Source organism: Rhinopithecus bieti, unplaced genomic scaffold (genome assembly GCF_001698545.2).
Source record: "Rhinopithecus bieti isolate Rb0 unplaced genomic scaffold, ASM169854v2 scaffold_13262, whole genome shotgun sequence".
NCBI classification, from domain to species: domain Eukaryota; kingdom Metazoa; phylum Chordata; class Mammalia; order Primates; family Cercopithecidae; genus Rhinopithecus; species Rhinopithecus bieti.
The window spans coordinates 1461690-1486203 of NW_016808004.1; the positions used below are offsets into that span (position 1 = coordinate 1461690).

The 24514-nt window shown below is 37.3% G+C and overlaps 1 protein-coding gene across 1 annotated transcript in view; it reads left to right on the forward strand.

The window, feature by feature from the left end:
• LOC108537538 (exocyst complex component 4) overlaps positions 1 to 24514 on the forward strand; it is a 661401-nt gene that overhangs the window by 212824 nt on the left and 424063 nt on the right. The window contains exons 8-9 of the mRNA XM_017885082.1: positions 14779 to 14924; positions 19555 to 19643. Of these exons, the coding sequence (XP_017740571.1) occupies positions 14779 to 14924; positions 19555 to 19643 (235 nt within the window). The remainder of the gene's footprint in view (positions 1 to 14778; positions 14925 to 19554; positions 19644 to 24514) is intronic.

Genomic DNA, 24514 nt, shown 5'->3' on the forward strand with positions numbered 1-24514 from the left:
GGATGTTCTCTAGTTATGTTTACAAACACTCACTCTCATGTCTTATGGAGTCAAGGCTAATCATCCTACTGTGATGAATTTATTGTATCCATCTTCTGGCTGTGGTTGTCTTTTTGAGAGTTAATATTAAAAGATGTAGTTATTGGAGAGAAATGATCCAGGTATACAACTAATTTCTGATATCAGGCATGTGAGCTGTTCAGCCGTTGCCCTTGGATCATGGGGGCGGAAGTGGGGGGTTAAGTTTGTTGGGGCAGATGTACGTAGTATAATTTACAAACTGAGATGTGCTGTGATAAATGGAAAATGGGGAGTAAATAGTTGAAAGAAAGGATCTTATTGGATTATATACTGCCAGTCATATAGTGTGTTTTTCATTTACTGATAGAATTGGACTGTTCGATGGATGTATATAATGCATTTCTTAGGTACTTTATGTATGCAGGACATTGTGCTTATTAGAATTTAAGGGATGATGAGAAAAATAATGAAATGATAAATCAACAAAGACATATGATTTAAATACATTGCATATGATTGTGCTATTAAAGAATACTGGAATCTACATGTTTCTGTCCTCTTTGAAATTTTTATGAGTGTATATTGCTTTTAAATAAAAGATCAAAATAAATAATTATTTGGGGAAAAAGAAATAGGAAAGCCAATGCAAAAGAATGAAATTGGATGCCAGAAATATCAGTGAAATAGTTCTCCATTTTTGTACACTAGAGCAGTGGTTCCCAACCTTTTCTGGCATCAGGGACCAGTTTCATGGAAGAGGGTTTTTCCATGTATGGGGGGTGGTGGGTGATGGTTTTAGAATGCAACTGTTCCACCTCACATCGTCAGATATTAGTTAGATTCTCATAAGGAGTGCACGACCTAGATCCTTCACATGTGCAGCTCACAATAGGGTTCACACTCCTATGAGAATCTAATGCTGCTGACAGGAGGTGGAGCTCAGGTGGTAATACTTGCTCCCCTGCCCCTCACCGTCTGCTGTGCAGCCTGGTTCCTAACAGGCCATGGGCTGGTGCTGGTAAAGGCCCATAGACCGGTAATTCTAGTGCACAGGAACCCTTGCCCTAGAGTTTTCACATTTACTGTAAACTTACTTAAACCAGCAGTGCAGTTCATTTGAGTAACCTTTTAAATTTTAGACTGTCCTCAAGTGTAGTGCATAAATAATATAGTTTAATTCCATGTTTTGAATTAACACATAACATTCAGTATAAATAATGTATAATAATCAAATACCTATTGTAGATATGGAAATTTTTTTTGGCAACAAAAGTGATAAAATAGTATTACTTTTTGTTTAACCAAGCTGTCGACAGGTATTTTTCATTAGTTTCGTAGCTTGCTCAAGTGTACCCCCACACCACACACACACACCATCACCTTCAGACAGAAGAATTTTGCTTATTTCATAGGCAGAATCTTTCTTGTAGATGCAAGAGTTGACAAAGTACAGAAATTAGTGATATTAAGTTGTTCTTTCAGTCATAAAGCATTTTAATAAGATACTTCAGTGGAAATATCATTAGACATGAATTTTGTCTAATACATGCTGATATTAGACAAAACACCTTTTCCTCAAGTCATGTTGAGAGGTTAAGAGAGAAATACAGGGAAAGTTAAATATACAGCAGTGTGTGATTAATTGCCAAGTCCAAATATCATCTGTGGATCCTCTAGGAATTTAAAAGATAACTTCAGATAGATTGGCCAGAGAAGGTTTTGCGCATGGGTTAGAAGCTGAACTGGTCCTTGAAAGAAGGCTAGGATTTAGGTATTTTGGAAAGATCATTTTAGATAGGGATAATATGCATATATTCAGAACAGTGAGCACCTTACTGAATTTAGAACTAGATTCTGAAGAGGCTTCAATGAATTCGGTTGAGATGTTCTTTGTGGACTCCTTAAAGAATGGAACCACTTTATTTGTCTCTGCATTCTGGTGCCTTGTGTTCTCAGTGCTTCCAAACCCCCTTATCTCCTGGTCTTTACAATGTTCCCCTTAAATTCCAATGAGACGGTACTTGACACAGTTCCTGGCACTTGGTAAGTACAAAGTAAATGCTGGTTGAATCTGAATTTGTAATTGTTATCTCTAAAAATTCTATTTTGAATGAACTGTAGGCAAATATTTTTTATAAATGTGTCAATATTTACATATTACAGATAACCGATATAAAAGCATCTTTAGTAACTGAATTGCTAATTGAAAATGCTGGATCTTAGACACTTAATTGAGTCAACTGTCTCCAGAGAGTAATTTGGGTCTTTTCCAAGTTGCATTAACTCTTTCAGGTCATTAGGGTGGCACTTATCTCATTGGAGCAGAAATGTAATAAATGGTATTCCTATAATGTAAGTAAATTAATGTGCCTCAAAAAGGCTGAAGTTTCACCATGGGTGTTGTAGTTGTACTCTGAGGAGCTCATCTATGAATGTGAAACAGCAATAAGTAGCTGCTGTTTGGAGCATCTTACTTTCAATTTAGGTAACCTACTAGAGAGTCCCTACTTTAAGACACTGTGCCTAGATGTTGACGGAGATACAAAGAAGAGACCTGGCTGACAGGCAGCAGAGAAGGCAAATAACTGCAAGATGATATCCTTGAGAGATACAAACTGCTGTATGGGTTTTAATTAGAGACAGATATCATAGTTGACAGTCGAGATAGATGGTAATCTCCCAGAAGACCGGAATCATGGCTTTTTTACACAATATGCTCATTCATGTTTATTCTCAGTATATAGATATGTATATGTATAAATATTAATATGAACAAATATGTAAATATGAGATGAATAAGTCATAAACATATTTTACAGTTTTCATATATGTGCTTTTTTTCCTCATGATAATAGGAAATATTAATGTCTTGCATTGATCTAAAGTGACTATAGTAAGTAGGTGAAAACCAGGAAAAAAAAAACAGCATCTTTTAGTGATATACGCCACTCACTGGTTCCCTGTAACCTCAACTTGAGTGTCAGCCTACTGGTGAGATATTGACCTTTAGCTAGAAGAGAATATAAGAATGATTTATTCTACCCACCAGCATGCTACACATTTACATCTGATGGGAAGATAGAGGCACATAGTTGTCATCATAAGACCAAGGGGAAGTGATGTAAAAAGACCAGTGCAAAAAGAACTTTCAAAAGAAGAAGGTAGAGGTAACACTTCCATGAGAAGATAAAAATTCAAAGCTATAAGCCCCTCCCTCTGTTTCCTCATGCATGGGGTTGGCTTCATCTCCATGCATGTAAGTCTGATGAGTAATATCTGAATGGAGCAAAAGTACCTTGCTAAAATCCATTAAATTCTACTTAGATTCACTTTCTTGATCTCATACCCCAAGCTTTAAAAAAAAAAATTGTTTTCCCTGATACCTGATATATAGCTAATATTCCCTTTACTTGATAAATGGAAGAGTAGTTAATGGCAGGAAAAAATTAGATAAATTTAGACTCGATGGAAAGCCTTTGGGAGTTATTTAGGAAACAGGATATAAAATTTTAGTTTAATCAACTGGTAATGATGTAAAAGGAACCAATAGGATCTAATCCTACAGAGGTTGATTGGGGCTGTGTTGTGAGAAGTGCTGAATAATAATGAGAAGATAGAGGTTTATTTATTTTGAAGGCATGGAGGAAGCCATTGAAGGACTTGTCAGATGAATGAAAACATTGAGTTTAATCTGGTAGCAGGTTGTGGGATAGACTGTCATGAGATGCATAAAGCAGGATATGGCCAGTGGGAGACTGTTTTAATAATCTGCATGAAAGATAATGAGGACTTGATTTAGAAAGATGAGTATGGGAATGAAAATATTTAGAAGAGGAACTGGATGTGAAATGTGTACTATTAAGTCTGTAGGATTTGGCAGGTGATTTGGAGAACAAGACTGAGAAGAGCCACAACGAATTACACATTTTGATCCCAGGTGATCAGAAGAATGATGACATTAAGGAGTTCCCCGCCTTTGGTCCCCTTCCTCCCTTTGAGGAGAGGTGGTAGTAGAGAGTTTACCTGGTCAGGCTGAGTTTGTTGGACCCATGCTTTAGCATTTCCTAAAATCTGCTGCATTATTTTGACCTGCTTACTGTGATATGGATGTGAGAACCCAGACATTCTTGCAGGCAATGGCAGTGTATCTTTGGAGCTTGAGAGAAAGTATGATGTAAGAGGGATAATTGGGAATCATTCAGAATGTAGAAATAATAAAAATGGAAGAGAGCAGGAGCAAGGGTTAGGATATTTTACTTCCATGGTTTGACTACCGCATTTTACAGCCTAACTACTAATACTCAAGTAATAGTCTTAAGTATTAGTGTTAGTTCTTACAACCTAACTACTAATGCTCAAGTAGTTAGGTTGTAAAATATGGTAATCAAACTCATTGAAGTGAAAGAAAACATTCCAAAAGTTTAGAGAATGAGTATTAGCAAAAGCCTGAATTTGGTGATTGAGACCTTTATTGTAGAGCAAAGGGGAAGAGGAAAGAAGGAGAAGAATGATAATTGTGAGGAGATGATGAAGATACACAGATAATTTCATTTACCCATTCATGAACTCATTTACACTTATAAATTGATTACTGTGCTTCAGGCAGTGTTCTAAGTGGAATATTCATTTGACCCTGATGATAGTACTGTGGAATAGATGATATTATTTCTGTTTTACAGATGAAGAAACTGAGGTTCTGAGAGGTAATATCATAGATATATAGTTACTGGAATATATTAGAAAAGAAACAGATTTCTGAGCCTTATACTGAAAGATGATAATAGTCTGTTATGTGCTAAGCATTTTATATGCATTATTAAAAATTTTTTCATATTAATTCTATGAAGTAGTTCTTTTTCTGTTTCCAGCTTTTAAGTTCAAGGGTACATTTGCAGGATGTGCAGGTTTATTACATAGGTAAATGTGTGCTTCTATGAAGTAGTTCTATTATTATCTTTTATTATTATTTTTATTTCACAGATGAGAGAAGTGAGGCTTAGAAAGATTAAGTAACTTGACCAGGGTCACATAACTAATAAGTAGTAGAGTTGATTTCAAGCACAGACTTTCTGCGTTTTTATATGACCCTCTCATTTTGTAGTTCTAAGGCAGGCACATGAGTTTCTATTTTAAAAGAGTTCTCCAAGTGATTCCTATGTGCAGACCAATCTTCCCAGAATTTTAGCACAAACTGAGAAGGAAGAGGTCTATATTTTTTGGGAGCAGATAAAACATTGTGGACAAAGAGAACTCAAGAGTTGGTGACCTTATAGATGGAGTATTTCCTAAGGACACAGAATCCTAAAGAATAGTAGAGTGGAGGTTATTGGAATCTAGGAGACTGAGAAAGACTCTGTGATGGTAGAAGGAGTCAATATATTATGATGAAACATATTAGTCTTACAACAGAGTAAAATTGTGCTAATTAATTAATTAACAATTAACCAGTAGCTGAAGTGTTTTTTTTTTTGGAGTTAGGGTCTCATTCTGTCGTCCAGATTGGAGTGCAGTAGTGCAGTCACAGCTCATGGTAGTCTTGAACTCCTGGGCTCAAAGGATCTTACTGGGTCAGCCTCCCAAGAAGCTGAGACTACAGGCACATGCACACCTGGCTAGTTTTTAATTTTTTTTTTTTTTGGTAGAGACAGGGCCTCACTACTGTTACCCAGGCCGGTCTTGAATTACTGGTCTCAAGCAGTCCTCCCGCCTTGGCCTCCCAAAGTGTTAGGATTATAGGCATGTGCCACTGCACCCAGCCTGAAGTTTTTGTAATGGGGTAAGACAGTTCTAGAGTTTGGTAGTCAAAGTTGAAGAGAAAAGGGGAGAAAGCAATGTAAATAGGTAGAATGAACTTTAAAGTATGTTTAAATGAAATGGGCAGAGAATATATTGAAGCTATAGTTAGGAATATACCTTTGAATGTTGAGACCATTTTTGTGCCGTCCCCTAGCATAATCTCTTTTATTTGTCTTTTTTTTTTTTTTTTTTTTTTTTTTTTTTTTTTTTTAATGGAGTCTTGCTTTGTCGCCCAGACTGGAGTGCAGGTGGCACCATCTCGGCTCACTGCAGCTCCACCTCCTAGGATCACGCCATTCTCCTGCCTTAGCCTCCCGAGTAGCTGGGACTACAGGCACCTGCCACCATGCCCGGCTGATTTTTTGTACTTTTTTAGTAGAGACAGGGTTTCACCGTGTTAGCCAGGATGGTCTTGATCTCCTGACCTCGTGATCCGCCTGCCTCGGCCTCCCAAAGTGCTGGGATTACAGGCATGAGCCACCGTGCCTGGCCAACTTGTCTTTGCTTTTTAAGAGTGAAAGTAGAAATAACAAACTATTGAAATACCATGAGATCCAAAATACATGGAGGAAAAATTGACTGAAAGGAGTAGTGGAAAATTCAGTAATTATGGTTGGTGATTTTTTAAAATAATGAATACTCTTTTTCAACAATTAATAGAACAACTAGAAGAAAATACAGAGAAGACTTGAGCAACACTATTAACCACCCTGATTTAAACTGACATGTATGGTACAGTCAACACCATCAGAATTCAGATGATCTCAAGGTCATATAGAATATTCTCCATGTGAGTCTATATACTAGATCACCAAGTAAATCTCAATACATTTAAAAGAATTGAAATCACACAAAATATATCCTCTGACCACAACAGAATTAAACAAAAAAAGGAAAGAAATTTGTAGGTCCCCAAATATTTGGAAAGAAGACAACAAACTTGTGAATATACTATGGGTAAAAGAAGAAAGACCTAAAATGAATAATCATATGTTTTCATCCCAAGAGCTAGAAAAAGGAGAAAACTCAGCCGGGGGCAGTTGTTCACACCTGTAATCCCAACACTTTGGGAGGCTGAGGTGGGTGGATCACCTGAGGTCAGGAGTTCAAGACCAGCCTGGCCAACATGGTGAAACCGTGTCTCTACTAAAAATACAAAAAAGTAGCTGGGCTTGGTAGTAGGGGTCTGTAATCCCAACTACTCAGGAGACTGAGGCAGGAGAATCACTTTAACCCAGGAAGTGGAGGTTGCAGTGAGCCAAGATCACACCATTGTACTCCAGCCTGGGCAACAAGAGTGAAATTTCATCTCAAAAAAAAAAAAAAAAAAAAAAAAACCAAAAGCCAAAGCAAGCAGAAGTTAGGAAATAATAAAGGTAAACTGACAATCAATGAAATAAAAATCAGGACAACTGTAGAGAAGAACAATGGAACCAAATAGAGGTCTTTTGAAAAGATCAAAAATTGATATATCTTAACCAACCAATTAAAAAAAAGGGAGATCTAAAGAATACCAAAATCAGGAAATGAAAGAGGAGATGTAACTACAGACTCTATACAGAAATTAAAAGGATTCTGAGACTACTATGATATGCCAGTCAGACAATGTAGATGAAACAGACAAATTTCACACAAAGGACCAAAAGTGACCCAAGAAGAAATAGAAAATCTGAATTGTCCTATAACAAATAAATTAGTAATTAAAAATTTTCCTGCACATTATGTAATTCACACAAATATTCTGTCAAACATTTAAAGATGAAATAATATCAGTCCTTTGCAAACTCTTTCAGAAAATAGAGAAACAGTTTCCAATGCATCCTAGTAGGCCAGTCTTACCCTAATAACAAAGCCAAAGTATTATAGGAAACTGTAGACTTACAAACATAAGTATAATAATGTTGAACAAAATATTAACAAGTTGAATGTATCGACATATAAACTGTATTATACCATGATTCATTGGGATTTATTTTAAAAGTCAATTAATGTGTTACCATATTAATAAAGAGCCAACGTCACATAATCATCTCAATAGATATGGAAAAGCATTTGATCTCCACTGATTATTCATTAAAAAAGGAAACTTACTTAACCTCATAAAAGACACTTGTGAAAAACCTGCAACTAGCATCACCAAGGAACTTTTTGACCTAATGCAAATTTATTAACTTATAGAACATGGAGATACCATCAATCTTAACCTATTCACATTATTTACCTCAAGTTCAAGGGAGTATATTCAAAACAAAATTTATTGCCGCCATGCGCTACACAACCCATTTTTCATGCATTCTTAATTATTGTTCATAGAACCATAATTTTTAAAATCCCTCAAATAGCAATCTTTTAGCCATTGCTTTTATTTCACCTTTTTTCTCCTTTTTTTTTTCAGAATGACTGATTAAATTTTGTTCATTTTTTTTCTCTGCCTTGACTCTTAAATTTGTCCTAATTGTATAATCTTATTGCCACTGCTTTAGTTTAAAACCTTTTAATTTTCTAAATTGAGCTGTCTTGGTAGGTTGTCTCTTCTTGGTCTCCTTCCTTTATAGGATTTTCCTGATCATTCTTTTTGCCCCCAATCCCATTTCCTTCCAGTCAATAATTTTGTATGCTGTCAGATCAATTTACATACAGCATATTTATCACCATTTTATTTGCCTGTTTAAAACTCTTTTTTCGTTGCCTCATTTTGTATTTGGCTTCAGTTTGTAAGTTTGTTATTACAGATTTTTTTTTTTTTTTTTTTTTTAAAAAAAGATTCTTGGACGTTTTGTCCATTACTCCCTTTCCAGGGCTTACCTCTCGTTGGTCATTTAATTCACCTGGAATATTTGTTAGTTACTGGAAGACAACTTTAAATGTCTCAGCACATTTTCTTGCCTTATCTGTCTGTGCTTCTTTTTTTTTTTTTTTTGGGGGGGGGGGTTTCACACTTCCTAAGATTCAATTTATGTCCTTCTGTATTCCCATGATCTGAAGCTTTTTTTGTTCCCTAGTTAGAAAGCCCATCTTGCCCCTATAAATGCAACTAGCCATATTTTTGTTCCTGGATGGTTTACCACTTCTCCCTTCTGTGTTTGTCTTCGTGGTGTCTCTATTACTAGAATAAGTACACGAGGGAAGGACCTTATTTTTGAGTCCTGGTTTTATAATCTAAGCATAATACTTTGCATATTTCTGTGTTAAATAAATATATATTTAAAATTGAATGAAAGCATTTGGAAGCTATTAAAACTGGCTCTTGCTAAGAGCTATTCTCTTGGGAAAAGAAAAAAACAACAGGATAGTTTTGATCAGATGTTTGGATACAGGACCAAAAAAATACATGTGTTACTCTTGGAAGTTTTTGATTTGTTTATTCTGAACACTAATGAACCATTTCCACCAAGGACCCATAAGGGCATAGTGAATTTTTAATTGTACAAACTGCCATTGACAATGAGGTATTAATTGAAGCCAGGCAATCGCTTTGTTTTCAAAATGATGATTTTTCCTTTCTTTTCCTTACTGCAGGAATATTTTAACTTTATAACAATGGGGAAAATTAGGGCTGCTATATTGAAAAAATAACTTTTTCTTTATTTTTTTTCTTGTTTATTAACATTCTATTCATAGTAATCTAATGAAGGAAAAACCCAATAATTTTTGTAAATTTAAGAATGGACCTCCTAACTTAAGAAAAATATACTATATTATTCAGGTCTCTGGCTATAATGTTTTCCAGGAATCAAGGTTATTAAATTTGGTTTGATATATTACCCTGATTTTGTCTCTCATCCTTTTCTAGTGGCTTTTGAGGACATCCTGTATTGGGGGTGCTATACTTTTCTGCTTGGCTCTTCCTTGCTCATTAAAACCAGGAGGCGCCTCCTGGAAGAAAATCAGAGGAATTCTCCTACTTGTGGGCTTCCTGTTTCTCAGGACATAGGCCTTCAGTTTCTGCCTTAATTTGATTCCTCTCTAGGGTCTTCAAATTCTTATTTTTTTAGATTTTTTGGCTTTTACAATTACCAGCAAAGAGGGACCAGTTCAATGAGAAACTGGCTTGCTGTACCCGGAAATACAACTATTGGGGCAAACATTTTAAAAGAGGGCAAAGTTATTGAAAATTTTCCGCAGTATTAATATAGGCACATTTTAAAATATTGCCCAAGAGAAGGGTTGTAGTCTTTAGTTCGTGTTGAAGAGCTGAGGTGATGTTTTTCTGTTTCACTATTTCTCATGTTATTATGCAGATTACATCCAAGGAGGACCAAATATACTATGGTTTAATTGTAAATCAACTTGAATATTGTAAGTTTAGTAGTCAAGAAAATTGGGGCAGGACGTAAGTGGCTCCCACTGCCATGTAATCCCAGCACCTATTGGGAGCTGAGGCGGGCGGATCACATGGTCAGGAGATCGAGACCTCCTGGTACACGGTGAAAACCCTGTCTCTACTAAAAAATACAGAAATTAAGCCTGGTGTGGTAGCACGGGGGCCACCTGTAAATCCCTGCTACTCGGGAGAGTGAGCAGGGGAGAATCGCTTGGAACCTGAAGTGAGGCGGTTGGATTCAGTGAGCTGAGATCGTGGCCACTGCACTCCAGCCCTGGGGCGATAGAGTGGAGACTCTGTCTTAAAAAAAGGCAAGAAAACAATAAAAGGAAATGGTTCATACGGGTTACAGGATTGAATAATGTGTGCCAAAACCACTACTCCTGTTTTTATGAGATACCAGTATTCTGGCAAAGATAGAATTTGTATATTAAAGGTCAATAATGGGCATATTAATATATACTCATGGCCGGGCCGTGCTCAAGCCTGGTAAATCCCAACACTTCGGGAAGGCTGAGACGGCAGATCACGAGGTCAGGAGTGGAGACCATCCTGGCAACATGGTGAACCCCGTCTCTACTAAAAAATACCAAAAAACTAGCTGTGCGAGGTGGCAACGCGTAGCTACTGGAGGCTGAGGCAGTAGATGCGGGAACCGAGAGCGAGCTTGGGGGGGGGGGGGCCATGAGCTGAAGATCCGGTCACTGCACTCCAGCCTGGGCGCATAAGGCGAGACCTCCGTCTCAAAAAAAAAAAAAAAAGAATAATAAAAAAACAAATTATATATATACTCATCAATCCATAGGTATCTTATGAAGGAACAAAACTTACTCATTTAAAGCTAGAAAAAAGTATATATAGATGCCTTCCAAAGATTATCTGTGATTAAAAGTCACAACCATCCCTTTTCTTTTAAATTTTATTTGTATTGTAGATTTTGTACTGAGGATTAATTTAAGAGTTCATTCTACTTTGGAGACTATTTTTAATTTGCATATAACAACATATTCATTAAGGCTTCTTATATACTTTTTAAAAAAATGTTCAGCAGTTTGTTGTACTTTTTTGATTTGCTGGTCCGTTGCATGGCTCTATGGTGGAAGTAAAGAAATGTAATGCTTTAAGGAACATACAAATTGGGGGTAGTCAGGTGTCTTTTTTATTAAATAAGGACTAATAGTATCAGGCAGTTTTTGATGAATACTTATTGAATGATGTAGAAAATGGGTGTTTTAAGAGTTCAGGAAAGGGTATAGCCGACTAGACTGGCCTGGGAAGGGCTCATTGAAGAAAAAACATTGGAATTGTTCCTGGAAGGGTTTGTTGGTATTTATTTAGGAGAGAAGGTAATCTAGATTAGGCCTTTTAGAAATGAAAATGCCCACATATATTAAGGAAAGAGTTAAGTAATTTTGATTACAGTGTTGGGTTCACATTTAAGAGAATAAGATACACTTGGAAATATGTATTGAAGTCAGAATATTGTAGATGATGAAAGGAGTAGCCTTCTGATGATAGCAGCAGTGTTTTAGGACTGTCTGTTGATAGTATGTGAGGAGGACTGGGAGGGTAAGAGATGAAAGGCAGAAAATTCAGTGAATACTAATTGAACTAAGTTGGTGGCTGTCAAAATGGACAGAAATGGGCAAACTAGTAGAGAGTTGAGGAACAGTCATTAATGATCTTGAGGACTAATTCCTTTCTGGGCACAAAGGGTATGGGAATGTATCAAAAGATGGTTCTGAAGTTTTAAACCTGAGAAAGTAGTGAAAATAAGAAACTACCAACAAAAAAAGAAGACAGAAGTAATTAATGCTTTTATGGGAAGATGATTTAGGTTTCAGAAAAGTTGATTTTATTAGTGAAATATGTGAATGTATATCAAGCATGCAGTCACAGATGTGGGACTAGAGCTCAGGAGAGAAATGAGGAATCAATCACATTGTGATAAAGGAAACAGTAGATGTAAAGGCTACTTTTTAAAGTTTGGGACCCAAAGACAAAAGGAAAATAAGATTATAGATATAGCATAAGGACCAATGTAAGATTTTTGTTGAGAAAGTAGGATAAGTATGTGTTTGCAGATTGAAAGCAGAAGTGGGTGGCTAGGAATAGACTAACAATGCTGAGTGGTAACAGTTAAGGGGACTTTACTGATGATGAGAAAGAGCAAAATGATCTTAAAATACCTGTGTTTTGAGGTCAGTATTTTATTACACAAGGCCTTAATCATTGGATTCTAGGACAGCAAGTGCCTCAAAAGAGTTACTTGGATTAATGTATTTTCACGCTTTAGTAGAAACATCACTCTGTCATGTTGGTGTTAACCATCTGAAATATGAGTGAAACAATGCATTTATTTACATCTTTCTGTGTTATATTAATTTGAAATTCTTTTCTGGTTTACTGGTCTTTTTGATTGCAGATTGCTGAAAATCTTATTAGTAGCAGTGGCAAATATACAATATAATTTAGTCCCTGCATTGAGTTGTTACTAGAGACCCAACTCAATATTCTCCCTGACCATTGGGTAGTTTGGGTGATGTATTAACAGAGATAGTATTTATCATTATATTATTTCATTCATATACTGAATAATACTCTAGTGGCTTCATAAATAAATAAAAAATATTTACCAGTCTATTGACATGTCTTGTACTTTCCAGGTGCAATCCTTATTGGATTGAAATAAGAAAATGAAATAAAGTCCATTTACTGCCACCTATAGACCTGTGCTTATTTAGGTGCTCTTGTGTTGGGTGCATATATATTTACTATTGTTATATTCTCTTGCAGAATTGACCCCTTTATTAATGACCTTTTTTATCTTTTTTACAGTTTTTGACTTAAAGTCTATTTTGTCTGGTATTGGTATAGCAAATCCTACTCTTTTGTGTTTTCCATTTGTATGGAATATCTTTTCCCCTATCTTTACTTTTAGTCCGTGTGTCTTTATAGGCAAAGTGAGTTTCTTGCATGCACCACATTACTGGGTCTTATTTATTTATTTATTTATTTATTTATTTATTTATTTGACAGAGTCTCACTCTGTTGCCCAGGCTGGAGTGCAGTGGTGTGATCTCGGCTCACTGCAAGCTCCGCCTCCCGGGTTTATGCCATCCTCTTGCCTCAGCCTCCCGAATAGCTGGGACTACAGGTGCCCACTAGCACGCCTGGCTAATATTTTGTATTTTTAGTAGAGATAGGGTTTCACCGTGTTAGCCAGGATGGTCTTGATCTCCTGACCTCGTGATCTGGCTGCCTCCGCCTCCCAAAGTGCTGGGATTACAGGGGTGAGCCACCCCCCCTCCCCGTCTTGTTTTTTTAATTCATTCAGCTACTGTGTATCTAATCAGGGAATTTAGTTCATTTACATTGTGTTATTATTGATAGGTAAGGACTTACTGCTGGTATGTTGTTGCTTGTTTTCTAGTTGTTTTGTAACTCTTCTTATTGTCTTTCTTTGTGGTTGCATGATCTCTCTGGTAGCATGTTTCAATTTGCTGCCTTTTGTTTTTAGTGTATCTGTTACAGGTTTTTGCTTTGTGATAATTCTTAGATTTTAAATTGGATTGATTTTATAAGTAGGACCTGTTGGCAGTAGTCAATTTTTTAATTTTTTAATTTTTTTGAGACGGAGTCTCACTCTGTCACCCAGACTGGAGTGTGGTGGCGTGATCTCAGCCCACTGCAACCTCTGCTTCAAGTGATTCTTGTGCCTCAGCCTCCCAAGTAACTGGGACTACACTTGTGCACCATCATACCCAGCCAATTTTTTTTTTCTTTTTTTTTTAAGTAGAGATGAGGTTTCACTATGTTAGTCAGGCTGGTCTCGAACTTCTGTCCTTAAGTGATCCTCCTACCTCAGCCTCCCAAAGTGCTGGCATTACAGGCATGAGCTGCTTTGCCTACCTAGTAGTCGATTTTTTAAAAGGCAATTGCTTTTCTTGTGTTGAAGCTCTCAAATGAGTAGTGGCTATGGAAATTCTTTGCAAGTCAGGACTTCTTAGCTTCCTGTGGCCTTTCTATATCTCTTATTGGCAGGTTTGTTGTAGTGTTTATCTACTATGTGTAATAGTGAGTGGTAAGAGCATGGACTTCCTAGTCCACTAGGAATCACTTTACAGCTCTTGAACCTCTGTAAGCCCCATTTCTTTATCTGTAATCTGTGAATTTATCTGATAAAATTCTGTGCTTTACAAGAGATAATACATTTTAGATGGATTAACATGTTGCCTACATCATAGTAAGCCTTGAGTAAATGTTATGGCATTGCTGCTAATGCTGCTATAGTTCAGAATAATGAGCATTAAATTGTGATTAAAGAGGAATGTTAACTCACTCAGCACAATATCTGACACATAATAGATACTCAATAAAAACGTTCCTTTTACTCCCATGTTCAAATGCCCACCACACCTCTCTTCCCTATGAATAGGTAACAAGTAGATGACTTACTAGCTATAATGAATCTTTTCTTAGATCCCCAACTAGGAAAGTTAATGACCAGGTTAATATATTCCTGAATGTCAAGGATGAGGTTTTAGAATTAGATATGCATAGTTTTAAAATAGTTTTTCTTAATAGCACATTAAAAATGTGTATATTAACATTAACTGGTTTATCTGGTTGCACAGATGCTGTTAACTGAGTACTTGGATATGAAAAATACTCGTACGGCTAGTGAACCATCAGCTCAACTAAGCTATGCCAGCACTGGACGAGAGTTTGCAGCCTTTTTTGCCAAGAAGAAACCTCAAAGGCCAAAAAATTCTCTTTTCAAGTAAGTATTATTCTGCTGTTAAGATAATAGGTTTTAAGAATTGTTAGACTGAAGTAAGACGACTTCCTACTTTATTGATAGCCATCACTTTCTCTAGCTTAAGTTGATTGAAGTAATTTAACGGAAGTGAATATATGTTGAGTTTTATTTATTTTTGTTTTCTGTCAGGTGAGGTGGCTGTTTTGGGTATGGTGACTGGACTACCTGGAACTCCTAATAAAAATTTCTGGAACTTGTTTCAGGGGAGTTTTATTTAAAATTAAGAGAAATGAAACTCCCCAATTGTTTCTGGGAAATTTTATATGAAATGAAAGGAAATGAAATATGTCAGCCTTGAAAAATCCCCAAGAGCCAAGAAACAACCTTTGTTAATAAAGTTATGCAAATGTTTCTAGCTAAGCAGTATTGGGCCTTATGTGGTTACTTGTTTAATAAAAGAACAATCTGGGTTTTCTTTTCTCTAATTATTACCTTAGTTAACTCCACCAAGCCATGTGCCCAAAGTATATATCTCTTGGCAACAACTAATAGTTAATAATATTGATAATAACTTCAATAATAACAGCTACCATTGATTGTTTCCTAGGTATCAGGCACTGTACTGGGTGAGTTTCTCAAAATAATCTCAATTAAACATACTTTAAATTGGATTATACTAAATTTCAGCAGCAGCAGTAGTAGCTCACGTTTATTGAGTTCTTACTAAGTGCTAATCAAGGCATTACATTATTTTCATAGATTATTTTATTTACTAATTACAACAATCTTATAGGCAAGAGTTGTATTTTTAATACTTTGTACACATAAAAAAATTGAGACATGAATGGTTAAGTAATTTATATAAGGTCGCATAGCTAACATTTGGTAGAAGGAGGATTTAAATTCTGGCAGTCTTACTTTAGATATATTTTCTTTTGAGGGTTTAGTAGAGATTTAAGTAGTTGTGTCTGTAAATATAAGCATGTGAAGTGACCACCATAGAAGTATCCCAGTATATTGAATTTATTCTTTTTCAGCAGTTGGAGCTCTAATACCTTCTATTGATTCACATTTGAGGCCTGGTTTTATCTTAGATTTGTAGTGTTTTTAATAATTAAAGAAAGCTTCAACAGTTTATTTATTTTGTGATCTAGCAGAGAGATTTATTTAGTATGTCCCTGCCAGAAATGAAATCTATTCCGTTTATTGAATGCATTCCTTTTTAAACAGTTTTATTCAGAGAGTAGCTGCAATATCAGTTAAAATGCTTTAGGCTGCAAGTAACATAAAACCTTAAATACAACAGATTGAACTATAAGAAAGTTACTATCTCACATAACAGGGATGAATGTGGAGGTTTCCTTAATTCAACTGTACAGTATCGTAAAGGACTCAGCCCTTTCCATCTCTCTGCATTGCCATTCTCAACACATTAGTAATGGTTTCTATTGCGATCACGTGGTGTATCCAGTCCACTAAAGACGGTGTGGGCAAGAAAATAGCATGTGATTCTCCCTGTGAATCTGTCTCTTTGAAAAAACATATAGACTTTATTTTTAGAACAGTTTTAGCTTCATAGAAAAGTAGAGCAGGAAACACAGAGATTTCCTTTTTCTCCCGTTCTCATTTTACCCTGTTAACATCTGGTATTAGCATGGTCTGTTTGTTAGAGTTGATGAACCAGTATTGACATGTCATTATTAACTAAATTCCATAGTTTACATTAGAGTTCACTCTTTGTGTTGTACAGTTCTAATGGGTTTTCACAAAGGCATAAGGTCATGTATCCACCATTACAGTGTCATACAGAACAGTTTCACTGCCCTAAACATCTTCCATTCACCGCATATTCATCCCTCCACCCTCCCTAACCGCCGGCCACCTCTGATCTTTTGACTATCTCCACAGGTTTTGCTGTTTCCAGAATGTCGTATAGTCAGAATCAGTGTTTAGCCTTTTCAGAATGGCTTCTTTTGCTTAGCAATATGCATTCAAATTTCTTCCACATCTTTTTGTGGCTTGATAGATGTCTCTTTGTGTTGCTGAGTAACATTCCTTTGTATGGATATGCCATAGCTTGCTTATTTACCTATTGAAGGACATTTTGGTTGCTTCCAACTTCTGGCAATCATGAATAAAGCTGCTCTAAATACTCATGTGCAGGTTTTGGTGTGACATAAATTTTCAACTCATTTTTGTAAATACCTGGGAGCAACATTGCTGGATCATTTGGTAATACTATGTTTAGCTTCATAAGACACTGTCAAACTGTCTTCTAAAGTGGCTATACCATTTTAAATCTTTTTAAATTAGTACTTATTAATTATCAATTTATTAGTCATTTCTGCTAGTGACAAAACTCTTTGGTAGGTTTCTATTAAGCTCTAGGATTGGGTCGTAAGCCCATTCCTAAACTAGTCACTGGCAAGGGGAAGCAGATCTCAGTGGTTGTCTTAAACTAGTCAGGTTCCTCTCTAGTGCTAGGTTTCCAGCTGGAGAGGAAGCCACTTTTTCTGAGCACATGACTGAGTAAAGAGCAAGGAAGTAGAATGCCCAGATGGAATCAGGGCTATGCCAGCAAGCACAAAGATAGTAGAAGGAAAAGGTAGCTGGTAGAGGCAACTGACACTGTCTCAAATGCGCCTAACCAGGCTCTTCTCTTCTCTTCTCTTCTCTTCTCTTCTCTTCTCTTCTCTTCTCTTCTCTTCTCTTCTCTTCTCTTCTCTTCTCTTCTTCTCTGTTTTGTTTTCTCTATTTCTAGCTCAATTTAACCTTCTAAATATGGAATCATTGCAGAAAGCAGGCTTTAGGGTTTTTAGAGATCATGCTCTCAACCATCACTCTGACTTTCAGCCTCAGTCAGACCACATACACATTTTCAAACTTTTAGCCAGTGCTTCTGAAGTTGTGGTATTGGAAAAAAAATAGAAATTGTTGGAAATGAACAAATTGTCTTAAATAATTATTACACATTTATTATTGTTGGGCAGTAATGAAACTTATCACAGAGACACAGAATTGGGCCGTTATTACAGATGTATCTGTTTCCAGTCTTGGTTCTATCATTGAGCCCATGTGAGTTTGGGCAGGTCTCAGTGCCTCTGGCTATAAAATAGGGAGGTGAGACTCAATCTCTATTGCCTCTTTTACTGCAAAATTGTATCAATCTGTGACTTGTCGCAGACATAAAAAGAATTCCTGAGTAGCAAAAATACATCAAGTCATAAAGGATTAAGATTTTGGCGAGCTGTAATCTGTTTTTATCACATCTGTAAAGGACTTTATTACCCTCTTTAATTGCCCTTAGCTAAGGTTAATTAAGTTTGTTTACGTCCTGCCTTATTGTGCTATGTGTGCCTCTCTATTCTTTGCTTAAGAGTTTTTTTTTTTTCTTTGCCATATCTGATCAATAGCTGTCAGCAAGCTTTTTGGAGGTCAGTGGCTTCTTTTCTGCCCTTGACTGGCAGGTGGCATGTTTGAAGTACTGCACACTTTGCCTTATTTCCGGCTGTTAGTACCCTCTTAGTTCTTGGCAGGGTGCAGAGAGGGGATCAAGCAACCCAAGTGTTTCCCTCACAGACTGACATTCATCTTGGTATTCATCTTCCTTGTCAAGGAAAGGATAAAGAAGGCATAATTAAGAAAATGATGGTGTGCCTGCCTTGTTGCCAGAAACCTATCCCATTAGCACTATTGCTTGTACTATGTTGCTGCTTACCCCTTAGTGGCAGTCATTCATAGAAGGATTCCTCCGTCTGGCAGGTTGTTATCCTGCCTTTGAAATCTCAGTTTGAAATGGAATCTCTCAGCACATCAAAGGATTTACTGTTTGATATGTCATAATTTTATCTGTTTTTTTCTTACTTGCACGTTTCTCTTAAGACTGATTTGTTTTGTTATTTCTTTTATAGTTATTATTTTAGGTTTTAGAAACCTGTTCTTTGTCATGAGTCTCTTGTTCTCCTTCCTTCACCAGTGTTTCTAACCTCTGAAATAGTTCCTGGGTAGGTGTGAACAAATATTGCATAGCTTGGTATTTTTGAGAATATTTTATATGGTAGGCAGCAGGTCAAAAAACTAGCAGCCATTTAGAGAAGAAACTGATTTTTAGACCGTTTAGGGAGAGACCATAGCTGCCTTGCTTTTCTGGTGCCATTTTTCAGCCACATTTCTAGTATGTCCTTTGTCTAGTCCTCTACCTATGGGAGTTAGGCGCGAGTTCTGCTCTGAGGAGCCAGTGTGTCTGTGTTGGCAGCTGGCAGTCATTGGTGACTTTTGAGCTGGATGGTAACGTAATTAGAATGACTTCATAGGATGCTCTCATTGCTGTATGTATAAGGATCCTGACAAAGGCAGATGGGGGTCTGAAAGCAAAAGGAAGTTGGGGCAGATCAGAGTTGTACCAGCTGAAATGGAGAATAAGCAAAAGATCCAAATATGGTTGTAATGGAGCCTTAGCCAGGAATAGCATTCATAAATCAAGGTCTGTGGCAGCTGGCCCTGGCCCTGTCATGGTATAGCCAAAGTGTCTTCATCACAGAATGTCGGGGAGCACCACACAGACCAGAGTAGAATACTTGTGGAATACAGAGCTGGTCAGCCCTTACTCATTTTATACCTGCTTGTCTGTTTCCCCTGTGTTTCTCCACAGGTTCGAATCGTCCTCCCATGCCATCAGTATGAGTGCCTATCTGCGAGAACAGAGAAGGGAACTCTATAGTCGGAGTGGAGAACTGCAAGGTGGGTGATTGCGCTTCTCTGGAAAAATTAATTTTCTGGAGGAATATCTCCTTTATTGCATGTGAGTTTGTTTCCTGAATTCACAAGATCCTTTCAAGATAACAAACACTTTATGACTTAATAATTTGTTTCGTCTATAATTTCCCAGCATCTGCTGCCAAGCAGGTAAAACTATTACTGTGGCCATAGGACTCATAAACCTGCGACTGTTCAAGTGGGAATTCAAAGCAAAAAGAGATGAGGCCAGGTTCGTCTTGCTTAAACAGAAGACCCGAGTCCAGTCAGAGTCTAGGAGAAGGCTGGTCTTCTGCAACTGTCACTGTTACTTCTAATTGCTGTTTTTGACACCTTCTAGAATATGGCAGGAGTACCTGAGATTTGGGAAAGGGAAAATGCAACCACTGTCATTATTGAAAGGGAAAAAGATTTCTCTAAATAGTATGTTATAATCGACATAACTGTGATATACAGGATCTTTGATACCCATGTGTGGTTACCAAAGAGTTGTAAGCTGAGGAAGAAAATATTTAGAAAATAAATGAAATATAAATAAATATATTAGACTGATAACATTTCCTTCTGTGACAAAAAGGTGCTGATCATAGTAAATGTAATGGGTTAAGAAAGATTTAGAGGTCAGGTGTGGTGACTAATACCTGTGATCCCAGCACTTTGGGAGACTGAGGTGGGCAGATCACTTGAGTCCAGGAGTTCAAGACCAGCCTGGATGACATGGTGAAGCCCTGTTTCTATAAAAAGATACAAAAATTAGTTGGGCATGGTGGCATGTGTGTATTCCCAGCTACTCAGGAGCTTTAGGTGAGATTGCTTGAGCCTGAGAGGCAGAGGTTGCAGTGAGCTGAGATCATGCCACGGCACTTCAACCTTGGTGGCAAAGTGAGACCACGGTTTCAAAAAAAAAAAAAAAAAATTGTTGAGGGCCTGCTAAGTGTAAGACATCTTAGGTGTTGGAAGTAATGGAAGTTGGGTACAAAGAAATATAAAGCCTAAAGATCTAGTTATGAAAGTAAAGTATACATATGTGTGTGTGCATATATACATACACACACACACGTCAATAACAATATCAGGAAGTAAATACTAACAACTGAGTGTGTGGTATGGATAAATTGCTAGAGAAATTACAAGAAAGGAGTGATTACATAAATTATTTTATAACTCTGGGCTTTTCTCCATGAGGGACGGGAACAAATACTTTTACTGTCTTTGATACATTGGAAGCACTTAGCATTTTGCAGTGACTGGCCTGTGTAATTAAATATTTAATTTTTAAGACTCATTATTCTATACCACAAGACTATGAAGTAACCACTCAACCTTTCTTGATTTAAAGACTATTGCCTTATCATTCCTAACTTCACCTTTATTATTAATAGAATAACCTCTAAGTTTTTCCAGAGATGCTGCTGTACTCCCTCATAGTTATATCACAGTGATAGTTCTACAGCCCATATATGTGGTCACCAGAAGTAAAAGCCTAGAAGTATGTTTAAGGTATTAGGAAGAGGAGATTAGCCTACCAACATTTTATTTGATATGAAAGGGTTGTCATGCATTCTGGAAGACATGCAATGTGCATGTTGAGAGTCTTGATGAAGAGGAGTACAGACAGTCATTAGACCTGGAACAAGTGAAAGGACAGAAAGGAGTGAAGGAGGAGGGTGACCCATGCTCTGGTAGGCTGCTGCCTCCCAGGAGAAGAGGCTAGGCTGCCAACAGTGAAAGGAAATGATGATAACAGAACATACATTCTTGTAGGAGGTAGGATTGTGCTTGAACTGCCCTTAGCAACTTATCTAAGGTTAGTGTGTCTTCACATTCACGGTGTCCTAATTTTAATTTCTCTTCAGAGTTGCCTTAAGGAATAGTTTACATTTGCCTCCATATTTTTTTCTCCACCTGTCTTCTAATACACATACATTTATTTAATGGTGACAAAGCGTCTCCTTTCTTCTTTTTTAGGTTGAGTCCTGATTATTTTCTTTCTTAAAAATTGATAAACATTATCTGTTAGAGCAGTTATAAGGTCCCAGCTAAATTGAGTGGAAAGTAGAGTTCTGTGTGCCCTTGTCCCCACACATGCCCACCTTCTTCCAGTGTCGACATCTGGCAGCACAGTGCAGCCTTCCATTTGACCCTTCCAGATGAACAGGCAGAACATGTCCCTATGGTTACATAGGGACCAAGGACCTCTCATCACTCACTCACACTCAAGCATAATTAGTCAACAAGGGCACAGGACTGGTGGCAGATTCTTTCTGCTTGTGTGAGTGAGAATGGAGAGCACTCTGTGCGGCAGCCATGGGAAGGCTTTTCAGTCCCACGCCAGTGGTCCATGCTCTCTTGAGAGGCAGTATAGGGTGGCAGTGCAGAGTAGGCGGCTCTGGGCCCAGGTTGCTTCCATTTAGGAACCTAGCTCCCCAGCACTCTTTGTAACCTCCGGCAAGTTCCATGGTCTCTGTGCCTCTTTTTCCTTTTCTCTAAATGGGAATAAAAGTAACACTCCCAACTTCACGAGGTGGTCGTGAAAATTAGGTGAGTTAAGCTAGGAAGTGTTTCAAAAGGTGTCTGACATACACTGGATGCTATGCCTTTCTTCTTCTTTATTTCTAGTATTGTGGTGTAACTTCAGAGTTTTCACACACATTCTGTTTGTCCTTTCTGTCATCTGTGTATGGCTAAGCCCTCCTGAGCTTTCCAAGTTAAATTTAGGTGTCGCTCATTCAGATGGGCTTCCCTGCTTGTCCCTCCTCTCTCAGCCTGACATGAATACACGCACATTCTGGGGTTGTGGCCCCTGCTGTGTGTTACTGCCACATCTTTAATGATGTTCTGCTGAGTACTTTCCATACTGCAGTGTGGAACAATGCTCTCTTGTTTGAGTTTGCCACAAAACTATAAGCTCCAAGGGTAAAACACTATTTTATTTTCTGTGCTTCGCACAGTACCTGGTACAAGAAATGTTTGATAAATACTGGTTGACTTAGTGACAGAATGAATGAGGACAGTTAGGATCTAAAATAGGATAGAGAGCACCATGGAGAGGCAGGAACGGCCTGAAAGGAGCCACTTTCAGCTTTATAGTTTTCCATTAGTCTTTAAGTTGAAGACAAAGTAGAGGGTATACATATATGGTTTTGTCCTCTGCAGTTATAAGCTTTATTAAGTAGAAATATTGCCCTTGAGCTCTCTGGCCCAGGACAAAACTACTGTATGTAATTGAAAAACATTTTAAAATCTAAGTGACAGAGAAATTTTACTCTGTGAGAATGGTTAATGGAGAAATCACTATAATCTAACTAGGAATTTTCCCATCCTTCAAAAAGTTAATTGAAACACGGGCTTTCAAGCACAAATCAATTGAACTTACCAGTTTTCAGCAAGGATATTTCTGGTTACAACAGAAAAAAAGTAATAGTTAGCAAGCACATTATGTTCCTAATAGCCATTAAAAATACTTTAGGTGAACTGACATATTACACACTTGGTGAGAGAATGAATCAGCGGACCAGTTTTTGTAAAAGTCTGATGATGTTTCATTGAGGAGGGAAAGTTTCTCTGATCAATGCTTTTAACATTTCAACAGGAAAAAAAGAGAAGAAAATCATACCTGTCTTCCATTAAAACTGCTGTCCTTTTCAATTATTCCATTAATCTGACTGGTCCAAGGACCGCAATGAGATTTGCATTTCAACTTATCCCTAAAAAGGCATAATTGAATAATTCAGTCAAACCATAAGAGACTAGGGGAAGATTTTTGTTTCTTCTGTTAACACCATATAGCGGCAGCTTTGCTTCCCAGTAGTTTCGGTTCATAGGTCAACTTTTCCTTCCATTGCAGGGGAGCGGCAAATAAATCCACCAGAAAGACAAAGTAACATTAAAAAGCTCAAATTTTACAAAAGTTAAGTTCCTGCCAACATTTTCAATTTATCATACAATTAGAAATGTTACTCAGTCTAACAACACCCAAGGGGATAAAAGGATTAAAAAAATGAGATTTCTTTGGTGGTATCAACCCATCTCAATAGGCTCTAACTGTTATGGTACAGATGGTTCATTATATAGTCTGCTGTTGGCAGTTGGGCTGCAGAGATGCGGGTGCTGCTTCAAAATGTGTGAGATACCAGGTGGAAATCTAACTTGTGGATGTGTCAGTGTTAATCATGGGCTTCCTGTGGTTTTAGCCTCTGCCGTTTCATTGTACTTAGACAGCAGTGTTGGGAGTGAAGAAAGATACAAGTTTTAATGAACATTTAATTTGAATATAGCTTCTCAGGTTTAATGTATAATTCTTCAGGGGAATAGCTAATTGATGAACACATTATCTGGTGGGAGTTAAAAACAAAAAACAATCTAAAGACTGCCAGTCATGACCAAAATAAGCTCACAGGTTTATCAGTGACATTCTGCCTCAGATTTCTCATAGAAAAAAATTAGAACTGTTATCAGTTCTGACTACTTTAGGGGAATGTTGTGACTATTAACTTAAATATTAAATTATTAATATTAGAAATTTCTACATTAGAAACATTAGATTAGCAATGTTGATTTAAATGATAAAGTGGTGTTTTAAAAAATCATCTTGGGCCGGACACAGTGTCTTATACCTGTAATCCCAGCACTTGGGGAGGCCCAGGTGGACAGATCACTTGAGGTCAAGAGTTCGAGACCAGCATGGCCAAAATGGTGAAACCATGCCTGTAACCCCAGCTACTTGGGAGGCTGAGGCAGGAGAATTGCCTGAACCTGGAAAGTGGAGGTTGCAGTGAGCTGAGATCGCGCCACTGCACTCCAACCTGGGTGACAGAGTGAGACTCCATCTCACAATAAGTAATTAAATAAGTCAG